The 25,238-nt window shown below is 37.7% G+C and overlaps 1 protein-coding gene across 1 annotated transcript in view; it reads right to left on the reverse strand.

The window, feature by feature from the left end:
* Positions 1-25,238, reverse strand: part of LOC115646637 (cadherin-7) — a 111,031-nt gene that overhangs the window by 21,468 nt on the left and 64,325 nt on the right. The window contains exons 5-7 of the mRNA XM_030552678.1: positions 22,781-22,948; positions 21,297-21,484; positions 2,039-2,292 (exon numbers count right to left, since the gene is read on the reverse strand). Coding sequence (XP_030408538.1) covers positions 2,039-2,292; positions 21,297-21,484; positions 22,781-22,948 — 610 coding nt within the window. The remainder of the gene's footprint in view (positions 1-2,038; positions 2,293-21,296; positions 21,485-22,780; positions 22,949-25,238) is intronic.

Consider the following 25,238-nt stretch of genomic DNA (forward strand, 5'->3'; position numbering starts at 1 on the left):
TGGCTGCTTTGTGCTGCTGGAGTGGTGCAAATTGACAAAAGTGAGATCAAGAATTTGACCGTCACCTTTTTACAGGAAAAAAGAATGCAGTGAGGATGGATTGTATATAGATGGAAGTTGGAACTAACACTAACACTTGCAGTTCTGCTAAAACCAAATTTTATAAACCAGATGCTAACAACACTGCCAGAAAACACTGCCAAGGCAGAGAGAGCTTAGTGAAGATAAATTTCAGCCATAAATCCATGCCAACTCATCCATCTAGTACTTGTTTGTACATGTATTTTGAATTTGTTGCTAATCTATATTGAGGAAGAGAGAACACATATGTCACCTCTTTAAGTGAGATACATGCTTTATTTGTACATATTAGGGTTGCTGCATTGTAAATTACAGAGCCACAAGACAGTGACAAAATCACCTTTAATAAGTGTAAATAAAATTAGATAACAGAAAAGGTGAAATAATTAATTAGCACCATATAAGGTTTTCAGTGTGTATGCCAAATGAATAATATTAACAATAATAACATTTAGTAGCAACTTTCTCTTAAATAAATTGCCCTATTTTCCACGGACCTTGAATAGGTTAGAATTTTTGTGGGACAGAAATATTACATAAAACTGTTATTTATACTGTCTGTATCCTGTGGATGTCATTCTGACATCTAGTATTAACACCTATACAGTACTTAGAAAATGAATTACAGTGATCTGGCTGTGTTTTAACTTATGTGATCATTTTCTGTCACTGTCCCTCTCTCCCCACACAACCACAGACATAAAATTCACTCTTTTTATATGAGGTTCCTTGTCATATGTTCATAATACTTGGATCCCAAGCATGATATTATGGAAGAATGGCAGATTCTCCACCTAACCATGCAAGGGAAATACCTGAAATAGATGTTTCATTCTCTCCTTCGTAGAAGGGAAATGTGATCACATCTTTCCCTGTGGTGATGGCAGATATTTGACCTCAATGAGACCAGTAAAAGGCACTCAGCCAATGTATCTAAGCCATCCTCTCTATCCTGTTTAGGACATCATTATACTTATTGTAACCCCCTGCTGAATCTTCATCACCTACATGCAACCAAATATGTTTCTTGACTCTGTCCATTTCTATGATACATGGACAATTCACACTGTGGTGATGATATGGAGAAATAGTTAAAATTATTTGTGGAACCTCAGTTCCAAGTTTCTAAACTACAATATTAAAATGTTTTTGTTTTTACTGTTACTCATATATATTACTGTAGGGCTTAGTTATAAGGTTCTTTTCACTTATAGGCTGCGAGTAGGAATTTCAGAAGCACCTCAGGCTGAAAATCAATAGGACTCATGCTCCTAAATTCTTTTAAAAATCCAACTCCTTATATATATACAACCTTTATCTTAAAAATGATTTTTGCCTGGTAATTATACAGAGTGTGGGAAGTATACACATAATATATAATTAATTAATAATTATATTATAGTAGAAAGAGTAAGCCTGAAGCAGTTGAATAATAAAGCTGAAATAATGCAAACGCATATCTTTCAAACAAATAGATATAAAAATATAATTTGCTAAACAAATGAACCTCCAGTTTGTTCTTCGTGTGCATACAAATTCTACAACATACAAATTATCAATGCATACAGAAAATGCATCACATCTTTTTTGTACATAGTTTTCTCTGTAATAGGTTTGGCATAATTGATTTAATAGGGACATAAGCTATGGTTTGTAGATTCTTCCCAACCGCTGCTGAACTTGGATAATCAAGTGATTTTTTGTTTCAGAATCCTGAATATACATATATTTTAAAGAGATTTAAATAAATTGTTTGATCAAAGCTACTGCAACAATGGAGACAAAATAAGAAAACTTTTCAAACAGCACAGACATATGCCGCAAGAGAAAAAACTAAATAATCCCTTCTGGTACAAATGAATAATCCTGCAATATAGTGGACAAAATGACATGAAAGGACAACATACATACATATGTACGTATGTACTTACATACATAAACAAAGCCTTATAATTACCTAACAGGGCTGTTCGAGACATCAGGGTCATGGGCTGCAACTGTTCCAATGATGGTGCCAACCTTTGCTGCTTCAGACACTACCATGGAATACAAACGGGAGGTAAATACAGGGGGCTCATCCACATCCTCCACAATTATCTTCACTGTTGTCATATCGCTAAAGGGTCCCAGGCTTTGAAAGTGAGAGTCAACATGCTTATTTGCTGCTTCTATTCTCAGTGTATAGCTTGTCTTAGCTTCGAAATCCAGCTCCTAGAAAGAGAAAGTTATTTTGAAATGTAATTACTAATTAAAGAGATGGTGCAGCAAAGCTCTTTCATTTACAAATGTCAGTATGTATATAAAGAACTTTGCCCCTGGTATTCAGGCAGCATTTTTGACTGGCAGATCATAGAAAACTACTGATTTTTACCATTTAGCTTGCCATTATTTGCAGTTTCTCCTTCCATCTAATCCAAGATATTTTGATTGACTCCAAGGCTGCCAATTAAATGCTAAAGTTATTTTCCATCAGTGCATTAATTTAGTAGTTATAAAACAATATGCAACTGCCAAGGGAAAGAGCAAAAATTCAACAGGAGAAGCCAGTTCTGCTTAACCAAAATGGAGTGAGAGTACAAGCCGAAAAGCAAAACTTTACCATGTGGTTTTAATGAATCCTTGTTGTAGCATATAAAGGCAAATGAGATGTATTGTCTGAAGGGGATTTTCAAAAATGCCCGGTATTGGCCTAACTCTGCTCCCACTGAAGCTGATGGCTAGTGATGATTATTTTTGAAAATCCCTCTCTACAGATGAAATCCCCTTGGTTTCCCAGGGCCAGAATTTCACCCAATGTTTTTAATGTGTGTGAATCCTTCATTTTGTATTATGAATATTTACCATTAATATAATATCACCTTATAATTTCCTTTTTACTGCACCATGTAGGGCTACATGTTTGGCAGAGGAGTTACTCATTAGAAATTCACATTTAAAAGACTACAACAGTTGGACAGAATTTTGAGACAGTGTTAGAAAGATACTGACCAATGGGATTGTCCAAATGCAGAAGCAGTTTGGATACAATGCACTGCAGCAAATCAGCATCACATTGCATTGTCTGCATCATAGCATATTGCATCTGGATGTAGTACAGAGAACATTTGATCTAGACTATTTATCAAACAGTCTATGCAAAAGTTGCTTCGCTTGGTTTTGCCTCATTAATATCCACTATATAAATATATTTTTGCAGACAATTAATACTATATTAGAAGTCAATAAGAAACACACAGTACTCAATATTCCAGACCCAATAATCTTTTCTAGAACAGAAGGGTATGATTTGGAGAGTAGCCCCCTTGAAACTAGAGGACAAATTTTACTGATGTTGATATGACATCCTGCTGCAATAGAAGTCCCTGAAAGAAAGAAGTGAATTACCATCAGGGATATGCCCATACTCTACAATGTAATGTCTCTGGCTACCATGAAGGTCTAAACCTGATGCACTGAGTGCCTAGCTACCTAGCTACCTTCTACATTGCAGAAGTATTCATTTACAGAAAACAATGAAGGGACTGAAGCCTTGCTAAGCCTGCAGCTGGGTTAATCAGCTACACTTTCAAACTATGTTCATGAGACTATAAAATACTTACAGAAAATTGGTTTGATTGTACAGATACTGAAAAAAATGGTTAGCATCTGAAATGCCCTGCCACAATAATCTGCTGTTTTCTGCAAAACATTTTTATACACGCTTGGAGGAACAGTGTTTATGGGAATTATTAGCTAAATCAGAACCAAAACACAAATTGCTAACCTGCATACACTGTGGGCCAAGCTCTCCTCTCAGTTACACTGATACAGATAGATAGATATATATCTCCAAAGTAAGTCCATCAAAATCAATGATGTTTACATTAATTTTGCTGTACAACCTGTAACAGTGTATTACCTGCATAAATAAGAGAAGAATTTGGCTCATTGTGTTCAAAAGAAGCTGAACTTTTCTAAACCCCACTTGGAAGTTCACTGCTTTGCTGAAGAGGGATGGTCTTAACGTGTGCTTTAAGTTATGCACTTAAAGAACTGGTAGGGGAAGTAGAAGTGGGTGGCAACCTGGGCAGCAGTGACAATGGGATGGTCGAGTTCAGGATCCTCACAAAAAGAAAAAAGGAGAGCAGCAGAATAAGGACCCTGGACTTCAGAAAAGCAGACTTTGACTCCCTCAGGGAACTGATGGGCAGGATCCCTTGGGAGGCTAATATGAGGGGGAAAGGAGTCAAGGACAGATGGCTCTATTTTAAAGAAGCCTTATTGAGGGTCCAGGAACAAATCACCCTGATGTGGAGAAAGAATAGCAAATATGGCTTAAACATAAAAAAGAAGCTTACAAGAAGTGGAAATTTGGTCAGATGACTAGGGAGGAGTATAAAAATATTGCTCGAGCATGCAGGGATGTAATCAGGAAGGCCAAAGCACAAATGGAGTTGCAGCTAGCAAGAGATGTTACAAGAAGAAGGTCAGGAAAAGTGTGGGACCCTTACTGAATGGGGGAAGCAATCTAGTGACAGATGATGTGGAAAAGCTGAAGTAGACAATGCTTTTTTTGCCTCGGTCTTCAAGACAAGGTCAGTTCCCAAACTGTTGCACTGGGCAGCACAGTATGGGGAGGAGGTGAGCAGTCCTCAGCCAGGGTCGGCTTCAAGTTTTTTGCCACCCCAAGCAAAAAAATTTTCCCGCGTCCCCTTGGCCCTGCCCCAACTCCGCCCCTCCCCCAGGCGTGCTGCATTTACCCTCCTATCTCTCCCTCCCAGGCTTGTCTGGGAGGGAGAGGGAAGAAGTGGAGCGGCGGCGCATTCGGGGGAGGAGGTGGAGGTGAGCTGGGAGGGGAGCGGTTGGCTAAGCTGCAGTTCTGCAGAAAAGGGCCTGGGGATTACAGTGGATGAGAAGCTGGATATGAGTCAACAGTGTGCCCTTGTTGCCAAGAAGACTAACAGCATTGGGCTGCATTACTAGGAGCATTACCAGCAGATCGAGGGAAGTCATTAATCCCCTTTATTCGGCACTGGTGAAGCCACATCTGGAATATTGCGCCCAGTTTTGGGCCCCGCACTACAGAAAGGATGTGGACATATTGGAGAGAGTCCAGCGGAGAGCAATGGAAATTATTAGGGGGCTAGGGCACATGACTTATGAGGAGAGGCTGAGCGAACTGGGCTTATTTAATCTGCAGAAGAGAAGAGTGAGGCAGGATTTGATAGCAGCCTTCAACTAGCTGAAAGGGGGGTTCCAAAAAGGATGGAGCTAGGCTGTTCTCAATGGAGGCAGATGACAGAACAAGGAGCAATTGTCTCAAGTTGCAGTGGGAGAGATCTAGGTTGGATATTAGGGAAACTATTTCACTAGGAGGGTTACCTAGGGAGGTGGTAGAACCTCCTTGGAGTTTTTTAAGGCCCATCTTGACAAAGGCCTGGTTGGGATGATTTAATTGGGATTGGTCCTGCTTTGAGCAGGGGATTGGAGTAGATGACCTCCTGAGGTCTCTTCCAACCCTAATCTTCTATGATTCCATGATTCTATGTTTAATGATTTGGGCCTAAAGCATTCAAAAATCATGTCCAAGACAGTCATTCTGAGCAGTTCAAGTATTAAAATAAAGCAGATTCTCTTGATCTACTGTAATTTTGATATATGAGTGGACTATTTTTTAAATTTTTATTACAGAAACAAATACAGTTAGTTTGAATTTCAACCTCTATTTGGTTTTACATCTGAAATACAACAATCTGAGGAACCCACTTCAATCAGCCATTAAGTATCAGTATGCATGGTGCTAGCAGGGCCGGCTCCAGGCACCGGTGAAGAAGCAGGTGCTTGTGGTGGCCAATGGGAAGGGGAGGCACCTCCGGGTCTTCAGCGGCAGTTTGGCAGCAGCTCCCTCAGCCGCTCTTGGACCAAAGGACCCTCCCCCGAATTGCAGCTGAGGAATTAAGCAGCGTGGTTGAGCTACCACCAAAGTGCCGCTGATCGCTGCTTTTTTTTTTTTTCCTTCACCTCTTGGGGTGACAAAGAAGCCTGAGCCGGCCCTGGGTGCTAGCATGGTGTAGCCTGGCAGGAATTGTGGTATGTATAGTATCTAAAAGATGTTACAGAAATGGCAATGAAGCAATTGATATGATATGCTGTGCATCAGGCTTACAGAGAGAACAAGAAACCTGCAATGTGTTAAGGCTATTCTTATTTTCTAGCGCAACTACCCATACAAGTGAAATAAATTAGGTTCCAAACAATGTCATAGAGAGGAGGGGAAAATATTAAAGATGAAAAGATGATATGTTTTGAACAAAGCCTGGGAACTCTGAGGCAAAGTGCACACAAATTCTGTAGCCAAGTGTCTGAATTCTGTGGCACTGTGCTCTGGCAGTGGAAGCTTCATTTAAAATTAGAAAATTGAGGTTTTAATGAGCTAGCTGTGCAAATAAATAATACAGTCAGTGCACTAGCCCCGTTCTGTTTATTTTTATATTAATTTCAGTTTAATATGTACTGTCCCAACATTTTCAGTCTACAGCTGGTGATTGTACTGACAAGGTTTAACTGAATCATAAAAATTATCATGGGAGTAGCTGAAGCTTGGGGCAGCTTGGCAAAGGTTGCATATTTCTGCTAAAATGCTCAGAAATAAAAGAGTTAACATTGCTGCTATTTAACATATTAAGATTTCAGAGTTTAAAAACCATAAAGATGAATAGGTCAGCTCACATCCCTTCGAGCTACTATTTTAGGCTGTCTGAAGATTTAGGAAAATGTTGATCTGTTGGTTTGCACTTGGTTCACATTTTCAAGCCTATGTTCCCTCACAATTATGAGGCCAGAAACACAACTTCAAAAAGGAAAGAAAAGATTTTATTCTGGAACATACATCTGTGGGTTTTAAGGCTAGAAGAGACCACTGTGATTATCCATTCTGACCTTCTTATAACACAGCCATACAATTTCCCTGTATTTATTCCTGCTTCAAGTCTAATAGTGGTGCATGAACTAAAGCATAGCTTCTAGGGAAAAAAATCCAATCTTGACTTAAAATATCCAGTTATGGAAATCCCTCACAACCCTTGGTTTTTAAAAAAGTGCTTTCTTTCTAGTTTGAATTTATTTAATTTCAACTTCCAGTCTCTGATTCTTGTTACTCCTTTGTCTGATAGATTGAGAAGCCCTCTGTCACAGTTCCAGGGTTAACTGGACTTCTGCTGCTTCTGGGATCAGCTCAAGGGCTCTCCTATAGGTCTCATACTTCCAGCCATCACCTCTCTGAGTGGGGACCTTCTTCCCTCTTCCTCCAGACTAGGGATTTAGCCTTACTGCCCTCTTGCAAATCACTATGATTATCCCAGGGGTCTGACCTTAGTCCAGCACCTGCTATTCTGCTCTTCCAGTGACCAGAGAGCTTTCAGAGCACAGTACATTTACTTAGGAAAAAAATCATTATAGAGAAAATATATCAGAAACAGAAAACAGTCTATACACATATTAGCTTACCAGGTGTTACCCATCTTCCACTTGGAGATCCTGGTACATTGGCAGTACTTTAAAACCTTCCAGGAGGGTTTTGCCCTCTGGTTTACAAATTCATATCAATTTGAGGATTAAATGAGAGGCCCTTAGACAGTTCAGAGTGACCCTTTATACACAAAGCTCTTTCTTTGACTCCTGGACCTCTTGAACGTGGTCAGAACCAGTATATGCAATTACCCCTAGGGGGTGGTAGTTCTTTGGAGTTGTTTACCTGTCCTGAGATTTGCAGTAATTACACCTCACTGATTGTAATTCCTGGAGGAGCTTGGTAAATCTCACCTATAGAGCTAGAATACAATTCCTAGCTCACAAATGTTTATAAATATTCCCTGTGACAGAGTTTGGCACATCTCAATATAAGTCTTTTGAAGTTTCCATGCTTCCCAGGTCTCACATTTGGTACACACATACCCTTATCAGATTTCTTTTCTTTCTCACAGATGCTGAAAAAGTCATCCTTTTACCTTCTCTTTGTTATGCTAAATACAGTGAGACTTCCTTAAGTCTTTTATTATAAGGCATATTTTCCAATGAATTCATTCTGTTGGTTCTTCTCTATACCCTCTCCAATTTTTCAACATCCTTCTTGAAAGTAAGAACTCCAGAACTGGGCATGGTGTTCCATTAGCAGTCACAATGTGGCAGTTTCAAACACAGAGGTAATTTAACATCTGACTCTATAATTCTGCAACAACCAATACATTCTGTGGGTGAAATTCTGGCTTTATTGGAGACAATGTCAAAACATCCACTGACTCAAGCAGGGCCAGGTTTTCACCCTATGTCAAATTCTGATGCTGCAGAATCAAGTAATACACAGGGCCATAATATGAGCTAGAAACACTGGACACAAAATTTATATTAGAGGTTTCTTAGTATACTATATGCAAACTATTGCTAACTCTCTGCTGGATGATACTGGTAGCAGTTATTTAAAAAAATACATTGGTTTTATGTTTCAAATGTCCCTTTGATTTTAGAATTTTAGGCTGATTTTAGGTGGTTACAGTACTTAAACAATGGTTTATGTTGAAGTAAGATGTTTTAGATTACAGGAGGATTTCATCACATATGTAGAAATATATTACCAGGATGCAGAGTAAAATATCTTTTTATTAGACATTAGTGACCAGCTAACATCACTGCCAAAGTTGGCACTCCAAAGGAAAAAAGTTCATAAGGAATTCCATTTTAAAAGAAAATGTGTAAACAGTACAATATACTGCATCAGATAAACTCTGCAAAGCCTAATTCAAATAGGGAAGGGCACAACAAGTTAAAAAAAAGGTATGATTCAATGGTCAATTTTTATAGTTATTCCTGTTATTATGTGCAGTTCATAAAATGATTTAAATTAAAATTTCTGGTAAGTTTAAAAATTAAAACACATCTGAGCCTTTGGTTTGCTTACCACATACTAATATTCATTTGACACACTGACATGCACCTTTAATTTTTTACCATTTATTGGCCTCTTTTTCTAAGGGCAGAAATTGACTTCTCTTTTAGTTTGTAATTCAAGGATACACGAGTGATAGAGGATGCAATGTGAAATAATAAAGGGCAAATAAAATACATATTCATAAGAGGGAGGTATTTCATTACTGAGACGGATGGATGAATAAGATCATGTAGTTTACATATGTTTTACAAGCTGGCTTACTAGGGTATCTGAAGGGCAGTGAGACTGCAGTATGGGACATTCAGTGCTACTAATAGTTTCCTAAACCTACAGGGACCCTTGCTAAAGAAATATGGTCCAAAAACTGGTAAAATACATTTTTGATGGGGAAATATATTTAGTAATATAGTATAGACTTTGTTCACAAAAATAATTATACATTTTTAAGAAAAAAATTGGACTCATCATTAATTCTTGTGAATTGCCAGTCTTGGAGGGTGTTGGTAACCTCAGATAAGATGATGGAAGCCTTCAACTCTCAAATAAATCAGTGGTAACTAAGCACCCTGCAGAGGGTGTTCAGCACTAGACCTGGACAGAAAAGGGCATTTCTCTCCGGTTAAAATTTAGATTTTTTTTTTTTAAAAAATCATCCCAAATCCAGAGAAAAGCTCAAACGTTCAAAATTTTTCACAGGAGCAAAAAAAGTGAAAACTTCTGTTTCAGAAGAACTGAATTAAAATATTTCAGCTTACTGGACAGCCTGCCTCCCTGCCTAGTTTTGCATCAAAATTTTCAACAGAATCAACATCTTTCCGCGGAATGATTCAGTTCCCTCGAATCAGTATTTTTTGACTGAATAGTGTTCTGTCAGAAAATTTTCAACCACTATACTCACTACCTTTTAGGAACAGAATCTTATTTTTCAAAACTAATCACTGATATCAAGAGGTGGAAAGAGAAAACATTACATTGTGGAAGAGAAGTGGTGACTGCAGGAGACATCTTAAGTCTGTCTAGAACAGGAGTAGCCAACCTATGGCACGCGTGCCAAAGGTGGCACACAAGCTGATTTTCAGTGGCATTCACACTGCCCGGGTCCTGGCCACCGGTCCGGGGGGCTCTGCATTTTAATTTAATTTTAAATGAAGTTTCTTAAACATTTAAAGAACCTTATTTACTTTACATACAACAATAGTTTAGTTATATATTATAGACTTATAGAAAGAGACCTTCTAAAAATTTTAAAATGTATTACTGGCACACAAAACCTTAAATCAGAGTGAATAAATGAAGACTTGGCACACTAATTCTGAAAGGTTGCCGACTTCTGGTCTAGAATTACAGTTCTTCATTCCACCATTCTTTCAGGAGCCCCAGTTGAGTAAAACATTTAAATGCACACATTCCAAGTCAATGGGACTAGTTGACCCAAAGTTCACAGAAGTCAAAGGAAGGAACCCCATTGAATACAATGGACTTCGGATCAGGCCATTGCTGAACAGAGATGGGATAACTAATCTGATTAAAATTAAATGTGTGTATAAGTGTTTTGCTGAACTGGGACCCAGATCTCTGCAGAAAGTAACAAATGAATCATTGGCCTCATAAGATAAAGAAAAAATCATACAGTATATAATCCCCCTGACACCTCTGCAGGTACAAACTCAGGACATATGGGGTGTACTTTACCTCCTGAGATCCTGGGTCTTTCTGCCAATTTGTGTCTCTCTGATGAACTCATGACTCCCCTCCCCCGGTGATATGGATTAGTCAAACTGCAACCCTAATGGTGGTACCTCCTGGGAAATAATGGATGATCCATCCTAACTGTGAGTACTGAATTCCCTTCATAAATAAGTATAAAATTTTCAATTTACCAAGCAACTCCAATAAGCTTTGTATAAACAACAGAAATTATGAACACAAAAAATGCCAGGGACAAGTTATATTAAATAAATATATATTAATATGACTGGATTTTTAAAATATATAAACAGGTATCCATAGAGGACACCATAAATCTCTTCTTTTTTTTTCTTCTTTAGTCACTTAACACAACCACTCAAAGTTTCCCTGATTCTTAGTTGTTAAGTCATCCTGTGATGTTGCACTCCATATGTTTATGGAAATATGCTTAAGAGTGTGAATATATTGTAACTGAAATACGCTTTATGCAAAAGGTCTCTTTTAAGGTATCATTGCAAAGCTTATAATCTACTGAGGGTGTTCATCCTATTTGTGTGAATGTATCATTCCTGTATTTGAAGCTAGAAATATGAAATATTACTTTGAAATCCTATTGTAACTGCAAAGTGTGGGCCATTAATGATGGCTTGGAATCCTGATGGCTCCCATTAACTAGGACAATTATTTGTAAATGGCTCTGTTTACTTCTAAGCCTTCATGTATACGTGTGTGCCAGCCAGTGAGTAATGAAGTCTCAAAGGACATGTGAACATGTCACCTGATACTGGAATCCATCTTAAACCTGATGCTTTTCCATTTAGAAGGAAGGGTGGGAACACAGAGAGAGACAAAGGATTCCCGCCTTGTGCCAAAGATATAAAGGACGTGGAACTGGACAAAGGGGGCTGAAGTCATGAGAAATCCCCTAGTCACCACCTGAGCTGGAACTAACAAGAACTGTACCAGGGAAAGGATTGGGCCCAGAGTAGGAAGGAGTCTAGTCTGTGAAAGAAGCTTATTGGAACATCTCTGAGTGTGAGATTTACCTGTATTCAGTTTCTTAATGTATTAGGCTTAGACTTGTATGTTTCGTTTTATTTTGCTTGGTAACTTACTTTGCTCTGTCTGTTATTACTTGAAACCACTTAAATCCTACTTTTATACATAATAAAATCATTTTTGTTTATTAATTAACCCAGAGTAAGTGATTAATACCTGGGGGAGCAAATAGCTGTGCATATCTCTCTATCAGTGTTATAGAGAATGGACAATTTATGAGTTTACCCTTTATAAGCTTTATACAGAGTAACATGGATTTATTTGGGGTTTGGATCCCATTGGGAGCTGGGTGTTTCGATGCTAGAGACAGGAATGCCTGCTGAGTGGTTTTCAGTCAAATCTTGCAGCTTTGGGAACATGGACCAGACTTGGGTCCGTGTTGCAGCACGCCGGCATGTCTAGCTCAACAAGCAGGGTTCTGGAGTCCCAAGCCATCAGAGAAAACAGGCTCAGAGGTAGTTTCAGTACATCAAGTGACAGTCCCAAGTGGGTCTCTGTGACTGAACCCATCACACATCCCTCTAACATGGAAGTCCCACGTGCAGGTACTTATTCGTGGTGCAACTCGAGATGCTACAGGCACTATGGTCTAATGTGTATTTTGACTGAGAGATTGGATGATCTGCAGAGTCTTAGAAATAGCTTTTCAGCTCTAAACCCTCCTCACTCTGGGTGACAAGCATACCTATAAGCTTTCTGCTTTTTCTTCTGCTAGGCTGTGGCAGCTGTGGAGCAACTGAAAAAAAATTCGTCAATCTTCTGAGGGGAGCTGGACGCTCCCTTCCTCTCTGGCTCTCTCCATCGCTCTCTCTTTCTTTTCCTTTTCAAGTGACCCCAGAAGGAGGGGCTACTTCCTCTCTCCTAGGCATCTGGTCCCTGGGTAAAGAATTAATCAGACCTCCCCTCTTACAGGACATCTGGGATTGCTGCTTTATTTCCTTCCCTCCAGCCTCCTCTCTAAGAGAGTGTTCCCTGGCAACAGGATAGTAAACCTTCTGGGATGCAATCTTCACCCCTGGCTGGTCCCAGGTAAATTTCATGGGCTCCCTTATGGTATGGGAGTTGAAGATTTTTTTTTTCCAGGTTTTTTTTTTACTTCAGTAGTATATCCCAGTATACTATAGTATATGAAGCTACTGGCATTTCCTGTCTGTATTAGATCACAACTCAAAGAAAGTACTATTGAATGCATGTTCCACGTGCTCATATAATACATAAATAAAAAGGTCTACCATTTAGCACTTGATCATTATTTATATCTTTTAAATTGCTCATGCTCATAATAGTAATAGTGGAATCTGCCTGCATAAATTATTTTATGAAGAATATTTATTTTTGAGAAGAATATATTTCCTTGATTAAAGAAAATAATCCTTAAAAAAATTACTGATATTTTTCTAAAATACAATCCAGTGGCCTTGTGAAAACAATGTGAACTCAATCCAAATATTTATACATTGCAAAATAATCAGCAATTGTTCAACAATGGAGGAAATGTGATTGTTGATTGAATTACTAATTAGCTATCAGGAAATGATGAGAACAGATTTTCAAACCCATTTTCAAGCCAGTTACTAGGACAGCTAATTCAGCAAGGTTGTAGTTTTCTGCTAAAGGAGGATCCAATCTTACAAATACTTTCTAACAAAAGTAATGATGAATACTAAGTACAATTCAGTCCTGAACAGGTGCCAGCAGAGGAATGTGTTCTACTCTACTGTGAGCAGTGCCACACAGACTTCAATGGAACTACTTAGAGTAGAGGTTAAGATGTCCTGTTTTTCAGGCAATGTCTGGGGTTTAATTCCTGACTATCACTTCATGTCTAACTATGGCAAGTCACTTAATATCTCTGTTCCTCATTTTCCCATCTGTAATATGGAGGTAATAATAACTCTAGTATGGGTATTATATAGGGATAATAATATTGTCTGCCTTGTCTTTTTAGATTATAAATTCTTTGGAGCAGAGACTGTCTCTTAGCATATACGTGTACAATATCCAGCAAAATGATACCCTAATAATAAGATGAAGCAGCAGTAGGATCTAGCCATAAGAGTTTGATTCTGACATAGGATATAGTTCCCAAACTTCATAAATAGGACACTTGTGCCTTCTATGGCAGGCTTTAAATCAGAAAATCAAGCTACACACTTTAGGTAATCTGGGAGGATGGAAAACCCTTTCTCAATTATGATATAAGCAATATATATTACTGAGCTGGAAGAAATGTGTGTTGAAAAAAAGGTTAACTTTCAATATAGAAAATTACAAAGATACTGCACATTACAGACACTAATAAAAGGAAGAAAAGTACACTGGAAAGATCTGCAGATTTTGTTTTTTTTCCCTCTCTATCAATCTAATTAGCACTGATGCTTACATTATACAGAGTGTCATTTAACTGGTCTTCAGATTATCCTCTCATTACGAATACTATAACAGAAGCACAGTTTCCAGTAAAAGAATACCAAGCCAAAAGCTTACAAATCACCACATCAGTGTTGAAGGTTAAAAGGACAATGTATACTTTAGTTCTTTCTTCAGTACAGTGAATAGAGCTTGACAGCTTCATTAATATCTGTGCATTAGTGTTATCTGATTAGATCCTGTACAGGATCCATTCATCTTGTCTTTTTTTTTCCTTTCTTTCTTTTTTGGGGATAGGGATTTTGTCCTATCTGAAGGAAATTACAAAACAAGTCATCCATAGCACAGAAGCTGGATATTCAGTTATCCTTCACAGTAAGCCCATTTTTGTAATGTTCATTTTTTACTGTACGGTAACTTTGTAATAATGTACTTTACAGAGGTGAAAATTCCATTTTTAAGCCCAGTTGAGGTCTCATATTGAAAACCACAGTACATCAAACAAATGCACATTATATCTCAAAGGAACCAAGAACAGCTCAAGTTCTTACATTGTAAACTCTGATACAGAATTGAAAGCAAGTTTTCTAGCTGGAAAAAATGGAATGTTAACACTCAAAGGCTCACTCATAAAAGCCCTCTTTTTATAATTGCCAATATTACTCTTAGAAGCCAGCTCAGGTTTTAAAATAATCACTCAACAGCAACACACACACACACAAGTTTGCATCACTTGTTTTCAATTTTTTTCATATAACATTCAAATTGGGTGGTGATATTGGTGATGGAGGTGTATATGAGAGGAAAATGAAGACAAACTCAACAGCAGCTCTACAGGATCTTGCTTCTTGATACTTGTTACTAGACAAAAATTAAGTATGACCATCTTCCAACTGCTTTTCAGGATTTCTCACTGCAGTAAAGGTCTGTTCTGAAGTCCACTGAAGTCATTCCATTGACTTCAAAGGGCTTTGGATCTAGCTCTATCACTTTTAAGGACTTTATTATATATCCAATTTAAATAAAATAAGATATGCACAACCTACCTACTACTACCATTACCACTTTAAAAGCTGTGTATTTCACAAGACTTCTGGGGAAGGCAAACTTTTAGATGGAGTGGGATGGGATGGATATAAGAGACTTTGTTATCTATCAAATGCCTTGTACAATCATTTTCTTAATGTATTGTGTTATGGGGTGATGTTTTTGTGACTGTAAGATTAACTGTCGCCTACAACCTGGGTACAGACACTCTTTTAAATAAAACTGAAATCAGTATACATGATTCTCTTCTCCTATTACCCTTGGGTGTAAATGCTTAAGAACGCATATACAATATGGCCTGTGCAAAATTGTGGGTATGCTTTTTCATACAGAAAGAGAAGCATGTTCAAAACATCAGATGTGTGTACACCAGTCAGGATTGTGCAAATGGCCAGTGCAAATTTGTTTTGCAATTGTCCAAGCACATTTCTGTACAGACACTTTGAAAAAGTAAGTTTCCTCTATTGTAATTGGGGGTAATAATTGATCAAACCATGATTACACTTCCACATATCCTATTTCAACTCCAAAACTACTTCAGGGGGGAAGAATGTGATATAATTTCTACAATTACTTTATCAGTAGGGAAATTACTCTTCCCTTCAAAATGCTGCTAACTACAGTGTGTAAGTAATTTATATGGGTCCTTACTAAATAAAATATTAATAGCTAAATGTTGATAAGGCTCATTCAAGAACACCAAAATCAAAAAATAGAAAGAACAGTCACAGGGCAGGTCTACACTATGGGGCGAAGTCGATCTAAGTTACATAACTCCAGCTATGTTAATAATGCAACTGGAGTCAACGTACCTTAGGTCAACTTACTTTGGTGTCTACACCACTCTGGGTCGATGGGAGAAACTCTCCTGTTACCTTATGCTTCTCATTCCGGTGAAGTACCGGAGTTGACAGGAGAGCGATTAGTGGTCGATTTAGCGGGTCTTCACTAGACCTGCTAAATCGACCCCCGGTGGATCAATCATCACGGGTCGATCCTCTGATAAGAGGAGACAAGCCCATAGTCATGCTCCCTCTGTCCATTCTGAAATTGCTACAGTCATGTTCCCTCCATTGTCTCTTCAGCTCACTCTTCCAGCAAATAAAACCCACAATGTCAACAAAGTCATATCCCTTTTTTAAAAAATATAATGAATTTGAAGCATTCATACTTTAAAAATAAAGTGAATTTTAAACATTCATATTTCAAAAAAAAACAGCTAAAAGGTTAGAGAGACTAACACAGAGAATGACAGGCAAAGTTTTAAAACTCCATGTACGACTGGTAAGTACAGTTGGCACTTTTTCTTGTGAGTGGTGAGTGGTATACACATCTGTAGATTTTAAGCTTTAAAAAAAATTTTCTATCAATCATAGTTATTGATAATGCCCCCTTCCATGCCTCACCACTTAAAATATGTACACACACAACACCCCTGTGAGGTAAGAAAAAGCTATTGTCCCCACTTTAGAGATGGAGAACTGAGGCACAGAGAGACCAAGGGTAAAAATTTCAAAAGCACCTAAGGGACTTAAATCCCATTTTCAAAAATTACGTAGGGCCAGATATTTAAAGGAATTTAGGCCCCTAAAGATACATACAAGTGCCTAGCAGGGTTTACAAAAGCACCTAAGTAGGTGAGTTGCCTAACTCCTATTGATTTTACTTAGCTATTCACTAATGGTAGGAAAAATAGAACCTGAGGCTAGAGGACACACAGAGAAGCAAAAAAAACTCTCCTTCCATTTGAAGCAGCCAAGGGAGTAGTGAAGAGATAGTTGTGAAGATATGCCCTTACAAAGTTCAGGAAGTCAGTTTTGTGCTAGGAGAAAAAATAAAGCTAGCATACTCTTTCCCCCTTCCAGCAGCAAGAAGAATTGTTTTGTTTTGTTGTTTTTTGGTGAGGGAGGGGGGGAATCATGGTGGAGAGAGGAAGGGGCTCCAAACTGATCAGATAACTACAAGCCAGGAGTTGCTATGAAAGATGGACACCCTAAGCAGGTTACTAGGACAGCACCCTGCTACTAGTCCCAGGACTTTCCATCCTTCCAGTAGCTGGGAATAGGTATGGGCTGGGTTTTTCATGAGGCCACTGCCTCTGGGATGTTGATAGTGGGTCCTCATTCATTCATTATTTGTACTTGCTTCTGACCAGTAGGTTTTGTCTTCTGACTCATACAAATCTGGTAAATTTCTCAAGTCCTGATTTCAGGCAGTAAATGAAAACTGACATGCTAGGAACAATGTATCAATATATTGGTATGTGTATTTCTAAATATATGCAGATAAAATGTTTGCTCATACGAACAGTGCATGCATTATTAGGTAAGGAACAGATTAGTAACTCAAATGCATAATATGTGCCATGTGATATAGAAAGGATTTAATTTGCTGGTTGGTTGGGTTTTTTAAAATGCCAATAGCAACGTAAATGGCTCATTTCTATAATTATTATTATTTACTAGATAGATTAAACTTGGTCAATAGAAAAACTCCCATTGATTTCAATTTTCCAAGATTTCACCCATTACTATTATTTAATCTCCAACAGAGTGTTCTGCTTTGTAGAAGACATGACTCTTAACCCAAGGAATGATCTCCAAAATCAAAAGAAAATAAAAACAATTAATTTATGTGACATGAATTTGAAGCAAATTTAAATATCGACTGTTTCTCCTTTTCATCCAGTCCAATCCTAGTTTGCCTGGCATGGAGTTGGGTAAAGCATCACAAGCACATGCACACAATCAAAAGATGGGTCTTGTTCCCACCTCTTCCATTAACTGAGGGAAGGATTCTTCCAAAATGTTCAGGGAAAAGAGAGTTCTGGAATCTCTACTGATCTATATGCAAGACTTCTACATGGCCCTGCATAGCAATGCTGACTAAGATATTACTGGCCAAATCCTGCTCTTTATTGTGTTGCCAGGGAACAGTGGGAAGATGTAGGGATCCTATCTTCCCTTTGCTAAGTCCCTCCTAATGCTCAGGGGAATGCAAGTAGAGGGCAAAGCTACTGTCACATCAGGCAAATATTGCCTCAAATGGGGCCTCAACTAACAGTTATGAAATGTGACTAGGAGTCCAGTCAGTTATTGTGCATTGTCATTAGGCACTAGGCAGCAGCAGTACAGCATTCTCAACACCACGTCCTCCCAGGTCCTGTCATGGCAACATGAACCATGAGAACAGCAGATCCACTTTTCTTCCCTGTGGATCTCTCACCACTAAAAGATTTCATCCAAAATCAGCCTTCATGGAGCCCCCAGTTATACCTGTGCAACTCCACTGAATTAAGCAGGAATGAAAAGGTGTAAATAAGGGCAGAATATACCCCATTACCTTTATTTTTATTAATAATGTATTGGACACTTTAGAGTACAGCTACAAAGACTACAACTCCTTGTTTTGGAACATGTGCCCCTAAGATACAGATGTGTATCTTTCTAAAACCCTCCCAAAGTTCATACTTCAATCTCAACCTCAGCAAAGACACTAGCCATATTAAACGGGCAAGATATATTAGATACAAATAATCTCACTGAATACACAACTATAAATTAGCTTCTGAGTCTTAATATCAGCATCCCTGTGTCTGGCCCTTTCCAAACATCCGCTCAGCTCTTTCCTGAATAGATTATTTTACAATACATTATTTACATCTTTTGCTGACTTGGATAGTTTCTTTCATTTTCCCATTCAGTCTTAATATACACAAGTTCTGCTTTATTTGCTAATATCCCTAAATCTCAATCTATATCATTGATATCTTCATTTTAGGAAATCTTATCTTCATTTGTTTTAACTAATGATTCTATTAGATCTGTGTATGATTTGTAATTAAGCAAAATTAAGTTCTTTTAGCAATGGGACCAAAATTTTAATTATCTCTAAATTTGTGCCCTACTAAAGCCAGAATGTAAAATCATAATTTCTAAGAGAAAACCAAGTAGCAAGAAGCCAAAAATTAAACAGAGAGGCAAGTGTAACTGTGCTCCTATATTTATTCTAACAGCAAGTGGTCCTTTGCATGCCTGTTTGCTTGATTTGCACAGATGACTGTAGTAACTGTGCAAAAGCCAAGAGGCACAGTTACACATGCATTTTTGTACACTGAACACAAGCCTCCTTGTTCAGAAGTGTTTCCCATGACATCTAATTGCTTGATGTATGCACACAAATGACATCTGCACACACAAACAGATTACATATTAAATTATGGGCAAAAAATTTGGAGGCTGGGTTGAGGCTTCTTTGAAATTTTGTTCCTTAATACACACTCTGATTTTTGGGAAGAAGGCAATGAATTACTGACACTTGTGTAGAATACTTCCTGCAGTTGGTAGTACAGAATTGCTATTAGGTAAGTTCCAAGTTACGCTCATTCTCTTACACTTCTATGCAGAGCTCAGTCACGTTACCATGCAGTGACACCCTCTGGCTGATTCAGTTGTGAGCTAGCATGTTCGTCATTATAGTTGAAATCCACTCCACCTGCATACAGAACCCGTAATTGAATTCTGTATAAGTGGACTGCAGAGAAAGGGAATTGGGAAATGAAATCCTAGCCGCAAGCCTGGGATCAGTCCTGGAATCTTCCACTGTCAATCCCTCTCCCCCTCACTCAATGTTGTCTGCAATGGGATATACAAGCGTAGCAAGGAGGCTATTTCAACTGTTCACAGGCACCCCTACATACCCATCCCACTGTGTTCCCTTGTGCAACTCCAGTGTGGAGCTTATGTACTGTGGAGGGTCTTAAGCTTGCCATGTGCTTCAAGGGTAGATTTTAGTGTGTGAGGGTATTGCAAATAAGGCCAGGCTGCTAAAGGCAGGAAAATGGATGGGATGCTGGAAGCACCCCTATATGAGAAAAAAAGTCTGACTTTCCATTTTAAAAGATTACCATATTTCTGAGGCACTATTTTTTGTCCCAAAAAAGGTTTCAAATGTTTAACAGAATGGAGTAGTAGAGTGAGTCAAAATTTGATAACCTTCTTTTTAATGTGGTTCACCAGACATTTCATGAAACACTTTTCAGACCAAATTTTCACCACTGAAAAAGACAGGTCAAAACCCAACAACAAATATAACAATGACAACAGAGATAATAATAATAATGAATGGCAGTTATTTACCCCACTCTGCACAACACTGAAATTGAGATTCTCTGAGTCTAAGTTCCATGCCTACAGGCTGATAGCAAAATTAAAACATATGCATCAGCTCCTGACTTGGATCATAAGAGACCCCAGACTGATTCAATATTGTTCAGTGTGACACTGACAAATGTTCTCCCTCTAGGACACGTATAATTCTTCCAGAGCTGTACTTGGAGACATTAAATGAGCAAGCTGAAGAAGCCACACTGAATTTGGCTGCTGAACAAAGAAAAGGCTAACTTTTCACAAGCTATATTTCAAATATGTGTTAAGTAGAAATCAGCACAGTATTCAGGAAGTATGCTTGATCACTTCTGCCTTGAAAGAGGATATTTGCAAATCATGTTGCAGTGTTAGGAACTGATTCTGGGGGAAGCTGAACATTCTCACATTGCTCTGACTTCAGGGGAGTTCAGCAGCTCTCAGGAGGTACTCAGTACCTTCACAGGATCAGGCAGTACATTGCAATATCATGCAGAAATCACCTCTTCAGCATGTCAAGAATTTGTGGAATTTCCCACAGAACGGAAATTCTGGATCCTACACAGCTCTAATTGTGAATTCAGGGCCTTAAAAATTATGAGAATGGCTTAAAAATCATGAGATTTAAAAAAAAATAAACTTGGGATCCTTTTTATTTGCCTTGTGGCTTTTCTCTGCAATCTTGAGGGCTAGAAATCTACATGTTTATATATGAAAGCTGAGATTCTCAGATAATTCTATATGTGCTGGGACTTAAAAAAATTACACCAAAGATCATTGGCTCATGATAAAATCATAAGAGTTTTCAGTACAAATGATGTTCAGGCATTTTTTTAAAAAACTGAAATCAAAATGACATCTGCTAACATGACCCAGTAACAGCAGGTGAGGATCCTTCTCATCTTAACCATACAGTCTCATCCTTATACCTACTACGTTGGTCTTATTCCACCACAAATATAAAAAAAAAGAGTCAGTGTTACCTTCTGAATTGTAATGATTCCCTCCTGTGTATCTTTGTCAACAGAAATTTTGAAAACTCCAAGGCCATCACCATCCACAATCTTATATTCCATTTCAGCATTAGGTCCCACATCAGCATCTGCAGCTTTTATTCTGGCTACTACTGAAGCCACAGGCAAGGACTCTGGGACATTATACTGATATGACCCTGTGAAATTTAAAACAATCATTGAACCTGAGGTCATGACTTATATTAACTTGACAACTCTGTTGAAGATACCACATAAAAATTTTAGTTGAAAAACAGAACAACTGCCCTTTCAGGTGAAAGACAGTGGATATCATTTCTCCATCCTCTACTCTCTCCCACCAGGTTTGTAGGACTATTTAGACAGCATTTCTCTAAAGTAAGGTGTGAGGAAATAAGATGAACTGTTATTAAAAAGTTCAAGAGAACAGGATATTTTTGGTATATTTCCTATAATATCAGGGGAATAAAGTAAAAGCCAATAGAATGAGTATTAGCCCTAACTTTTATAACTGTAAATCTCAAAGAAGCCCTGCCCGTACTTGACTTGGTTGGATCTTGAGATGTACTCAGTTTCTGACCCTTTAATAAGTGCATCTCCCTCTCCCTTGAAAATTTCAACCTTGTAATTCAAGAAGAAGGTGATATACAATGCAGCTAGAAGAGATTTCTGAGTGTAGTGTGCAGCCAATACCATTCGCACCTCCAGAAATAGATTCACTGTTGTTCTATTAATACCACAAGCAATTGGTGGCAGGAAATCTAATTCTCCTTCTCTTTGGACATATTTGTTTTTCATATACACTTGAGAAGAGGCCAGAGTGGGCACGAATACATTCTGCATGCTATTCTAATTTCCCATAGCAATGAAAGACCATTGGAAGAAAGAAAAGGGATGAGATAAAATGTAATTTATAAACAGGGTGCCTCGAATTTGGTAATATACTTGTTTCTTTCCTCTTCTTGTTTAAGTCAAGAACCATTTTGGTCAACACAAGTAAATTGAGGGCAGATGGTTTTCTGGTTCTTCCAAGATTGATTTCTTATGAAACACTGAGTGTCTGCACAAGAAAGATCTTGCTGAATTTCCAAAGGAATGTGAACCGTATGCAAGAAAGAAAAAAATATGCATCTTGAAACCCAAGAAGTAAATGCTGCACTATAAATCTTTTATCTTTCCTTTGTCAGGGAAAGAGCAGAAGATATTAATACATGTATATAGTTTGCATCACTTTACTTAAACTGATCTGAAAAATATTTTTGTGTAGACTCATAAACAAGATAGATTTTTACAATATAATAATACTAATACTACTAATAATATAACCTAGCTGTGATATAACAATTTTTATCCAGAGATCCCAAAGCACTTAAAAGAAGAGATAAGTATTATAAGCTCCATTTTAAAGATGGCATGTACAGCATGCAAGAACATTTAGAAATGGTAGCAGTTGTTATAAAGTACCGGTAACTTACTCCGTGGAAAACGTGGTGGGTTATCATTGACATCGGTCAGGGTGACAGTTACAGATGTGGTCCCGGACAGTCCACCATTTTGTCCAACCATATCCTTTGCTTGAATAACAAGTAAATACTGGTCTTTGGCCTCCCTATCCATGTTCGGAAGTGCAGTCTTGATAATACCTGGAGAACAAAACACACAATGTCACTGGTTGCATTTATTATTGGTAAATATATTGATATAAACATTATGTTTGCCTTATAACATAACAATGATGACTTGACCCAGTATCTCCATGTCTATAATATATTGTCAGGTACAATGGTGAAAATCCTTGTTAGGTCTATCTGAGACAGCATCAACATTTATAGATTTATCTTTCCTATTGTGAAATTAGTGATCAAGAAAAGTAGTTTATTCATAGAAATCTTTTACATAGGCATCAGCCATGTAGTGTAAGCTCCTGCTAATTGTTTGAAGCTTGGTCTGAAATAACTACCTCTGGGTCAGTTTCCATGTCCATTCAATCCTTTGCATCTCTGCTGAGAGTGACAAGAAAGGGGGTAATTAGTATCAATTTTGTCATGGCACCTTTTCACTGGGAACTGAACTGAACCCACACACTCATTTCAAATTGTCCACCATTCACTGCTGTCAGAAGTTAACAATTTTCAACCAATGGTACCATGGGCTTACAGCTCTCTCTTCCTTATGGTTTTATACTGCCACCCACTACTGTATTATGAGAGCCTTCTATGAAAAATCAATAGCAATATCAAAGTCCCTAGTGTACTTCATGTAGTTGCTGGCATTTATACATTTTTTGGGTCCTCAACCATCCAGTCTCTCATATACCTTCATTTCCCCACTATTTTGGTGATACGGAGAAGGACATATTTGTTATTGTTTTTCAAGATTCCAAGCTGAGCGAACAATTTAACAAATGTCTTGAAATTGTCATTGACCAAATGGATTCTTAGTATTATTAATCTCATATCCTACTAATGCATTCAAATGATGCTATTTTGTATTGGCTACTATTTATTTAAACAGTAGCCACTTCTAAAGCATTCCATGCAATGAGGTGGCTTTGATGTATTAACTGAAATACTCTAATATATGAAATAATATTATTGTTATATCCACTCAGTCATTTACATATAATTTGTAATTATGGTTTGAAATTATTATTATTTTTTAAAAAGCAGCAAAAAATCCACTGCTTTACCCATTCTGCTCTGTCGATACATATCAGATAAATAAATATTCCTTCTCAAACCATGATGACTATATGAATATTTCATGTTTGGTACATTATACAGTTGCTAACTGATTTCCAGAGAAGCAGGCATTTACTCTACCAATGCTTAGTGTCACCAACAAAGGAAACAAATAACCGAAATAAAGGAGAGGCACACTGGGGCCCGTATCTCTTCATCGGAGATTTGTCAAATGTTTAGTTACACTTCTATTTATCTTCTCTTCTTTTGAAGGCAGGGCTCTGCATTAAACTTTTCAGTGCAAAAATATTTGCTTTACAAATAGATTTCATGGTACAACAAATGTGTGGAAAAAATGAATACTTAATTTCACAACATATTTGTTTTTAATTGTTTCTAAATGTTCTGATTTGCTTGCTTTTTGTCATTTATAGCTATTGTCATAACTCTTCCAATGCTAGTCATCCTTTCTGGAAGATGATTGTCATGTACATAGAGGACTGTGGCATCACAACAAATAAAAACATAACAAAACATTTCAGTCTCATTCTTCAAAGATTTTGATTGAGCAGAAGTTACCATGCCACTATTCAAGAGGCTGGTCTACACAAATTTTAGATATCAGTATATCGACTTAGAAACAGGTACAAAACCCCTGATGTGAATGCAGTTATACCAAAATATAGCTCATTTCCATAAATTCAGGCATTATTAAAGTGCTGGAGAAAGAATGGCCACATGGTTTAAGCTCTGCACTGGACTCAGCAGAGTTACATTTCCACCACTGCCACAGACTTCTTAAGTTGCCTTGGGTAAATCATTTTATTTTTTTGTGCCTCAGTTTGTGTTAACAGGGATAGTATTATTTCACAGGAACATTGTGAGGGTAAATTCACTATGACTGTTAAGTACTCAGATACTACATGGTAGGGGCCAGATACATACTTAAAGAAAAAAGGGCAAAAGTTGCTAATTTTGTCTTCATAAGAACTGATGCAATAAAATGGATAATGTTCACAAACTTCACGAAGACTGTAAGGACACGTGCATGATGTTTGGCTGTAAAAGTTCGTAAATTCCTGTGAAACATACAGAAAATTGTTTTTAAAAATATTTCTTTTTGGTAGTGGCTGGAAGAAAAGTGACAAGTGATTATTGGCATTCAAAAGCACAATGCCTTGTTTTTAGCCCTGGTCAAAGGGAAAAAAAGAAAAACATTTTCTATTAATTTTTTTCAATAACATTTAAAAAG

This window comes from Gopherus evgoodei, chromosome 2 (genome assembly GCF_007399415.2).
Source record: "Gopherus evgoodei ecotype Sinaloan lineage chromosome 2, rGopEvg1_v1.p, whole genome shotgun sequence".
Taxonomy (NCBI): domain Eukaryota; kingdom Metazoa; phylum Chordata; order Testudines; family Testudinidae; genus Gopherus; species Gopherus evgoodei.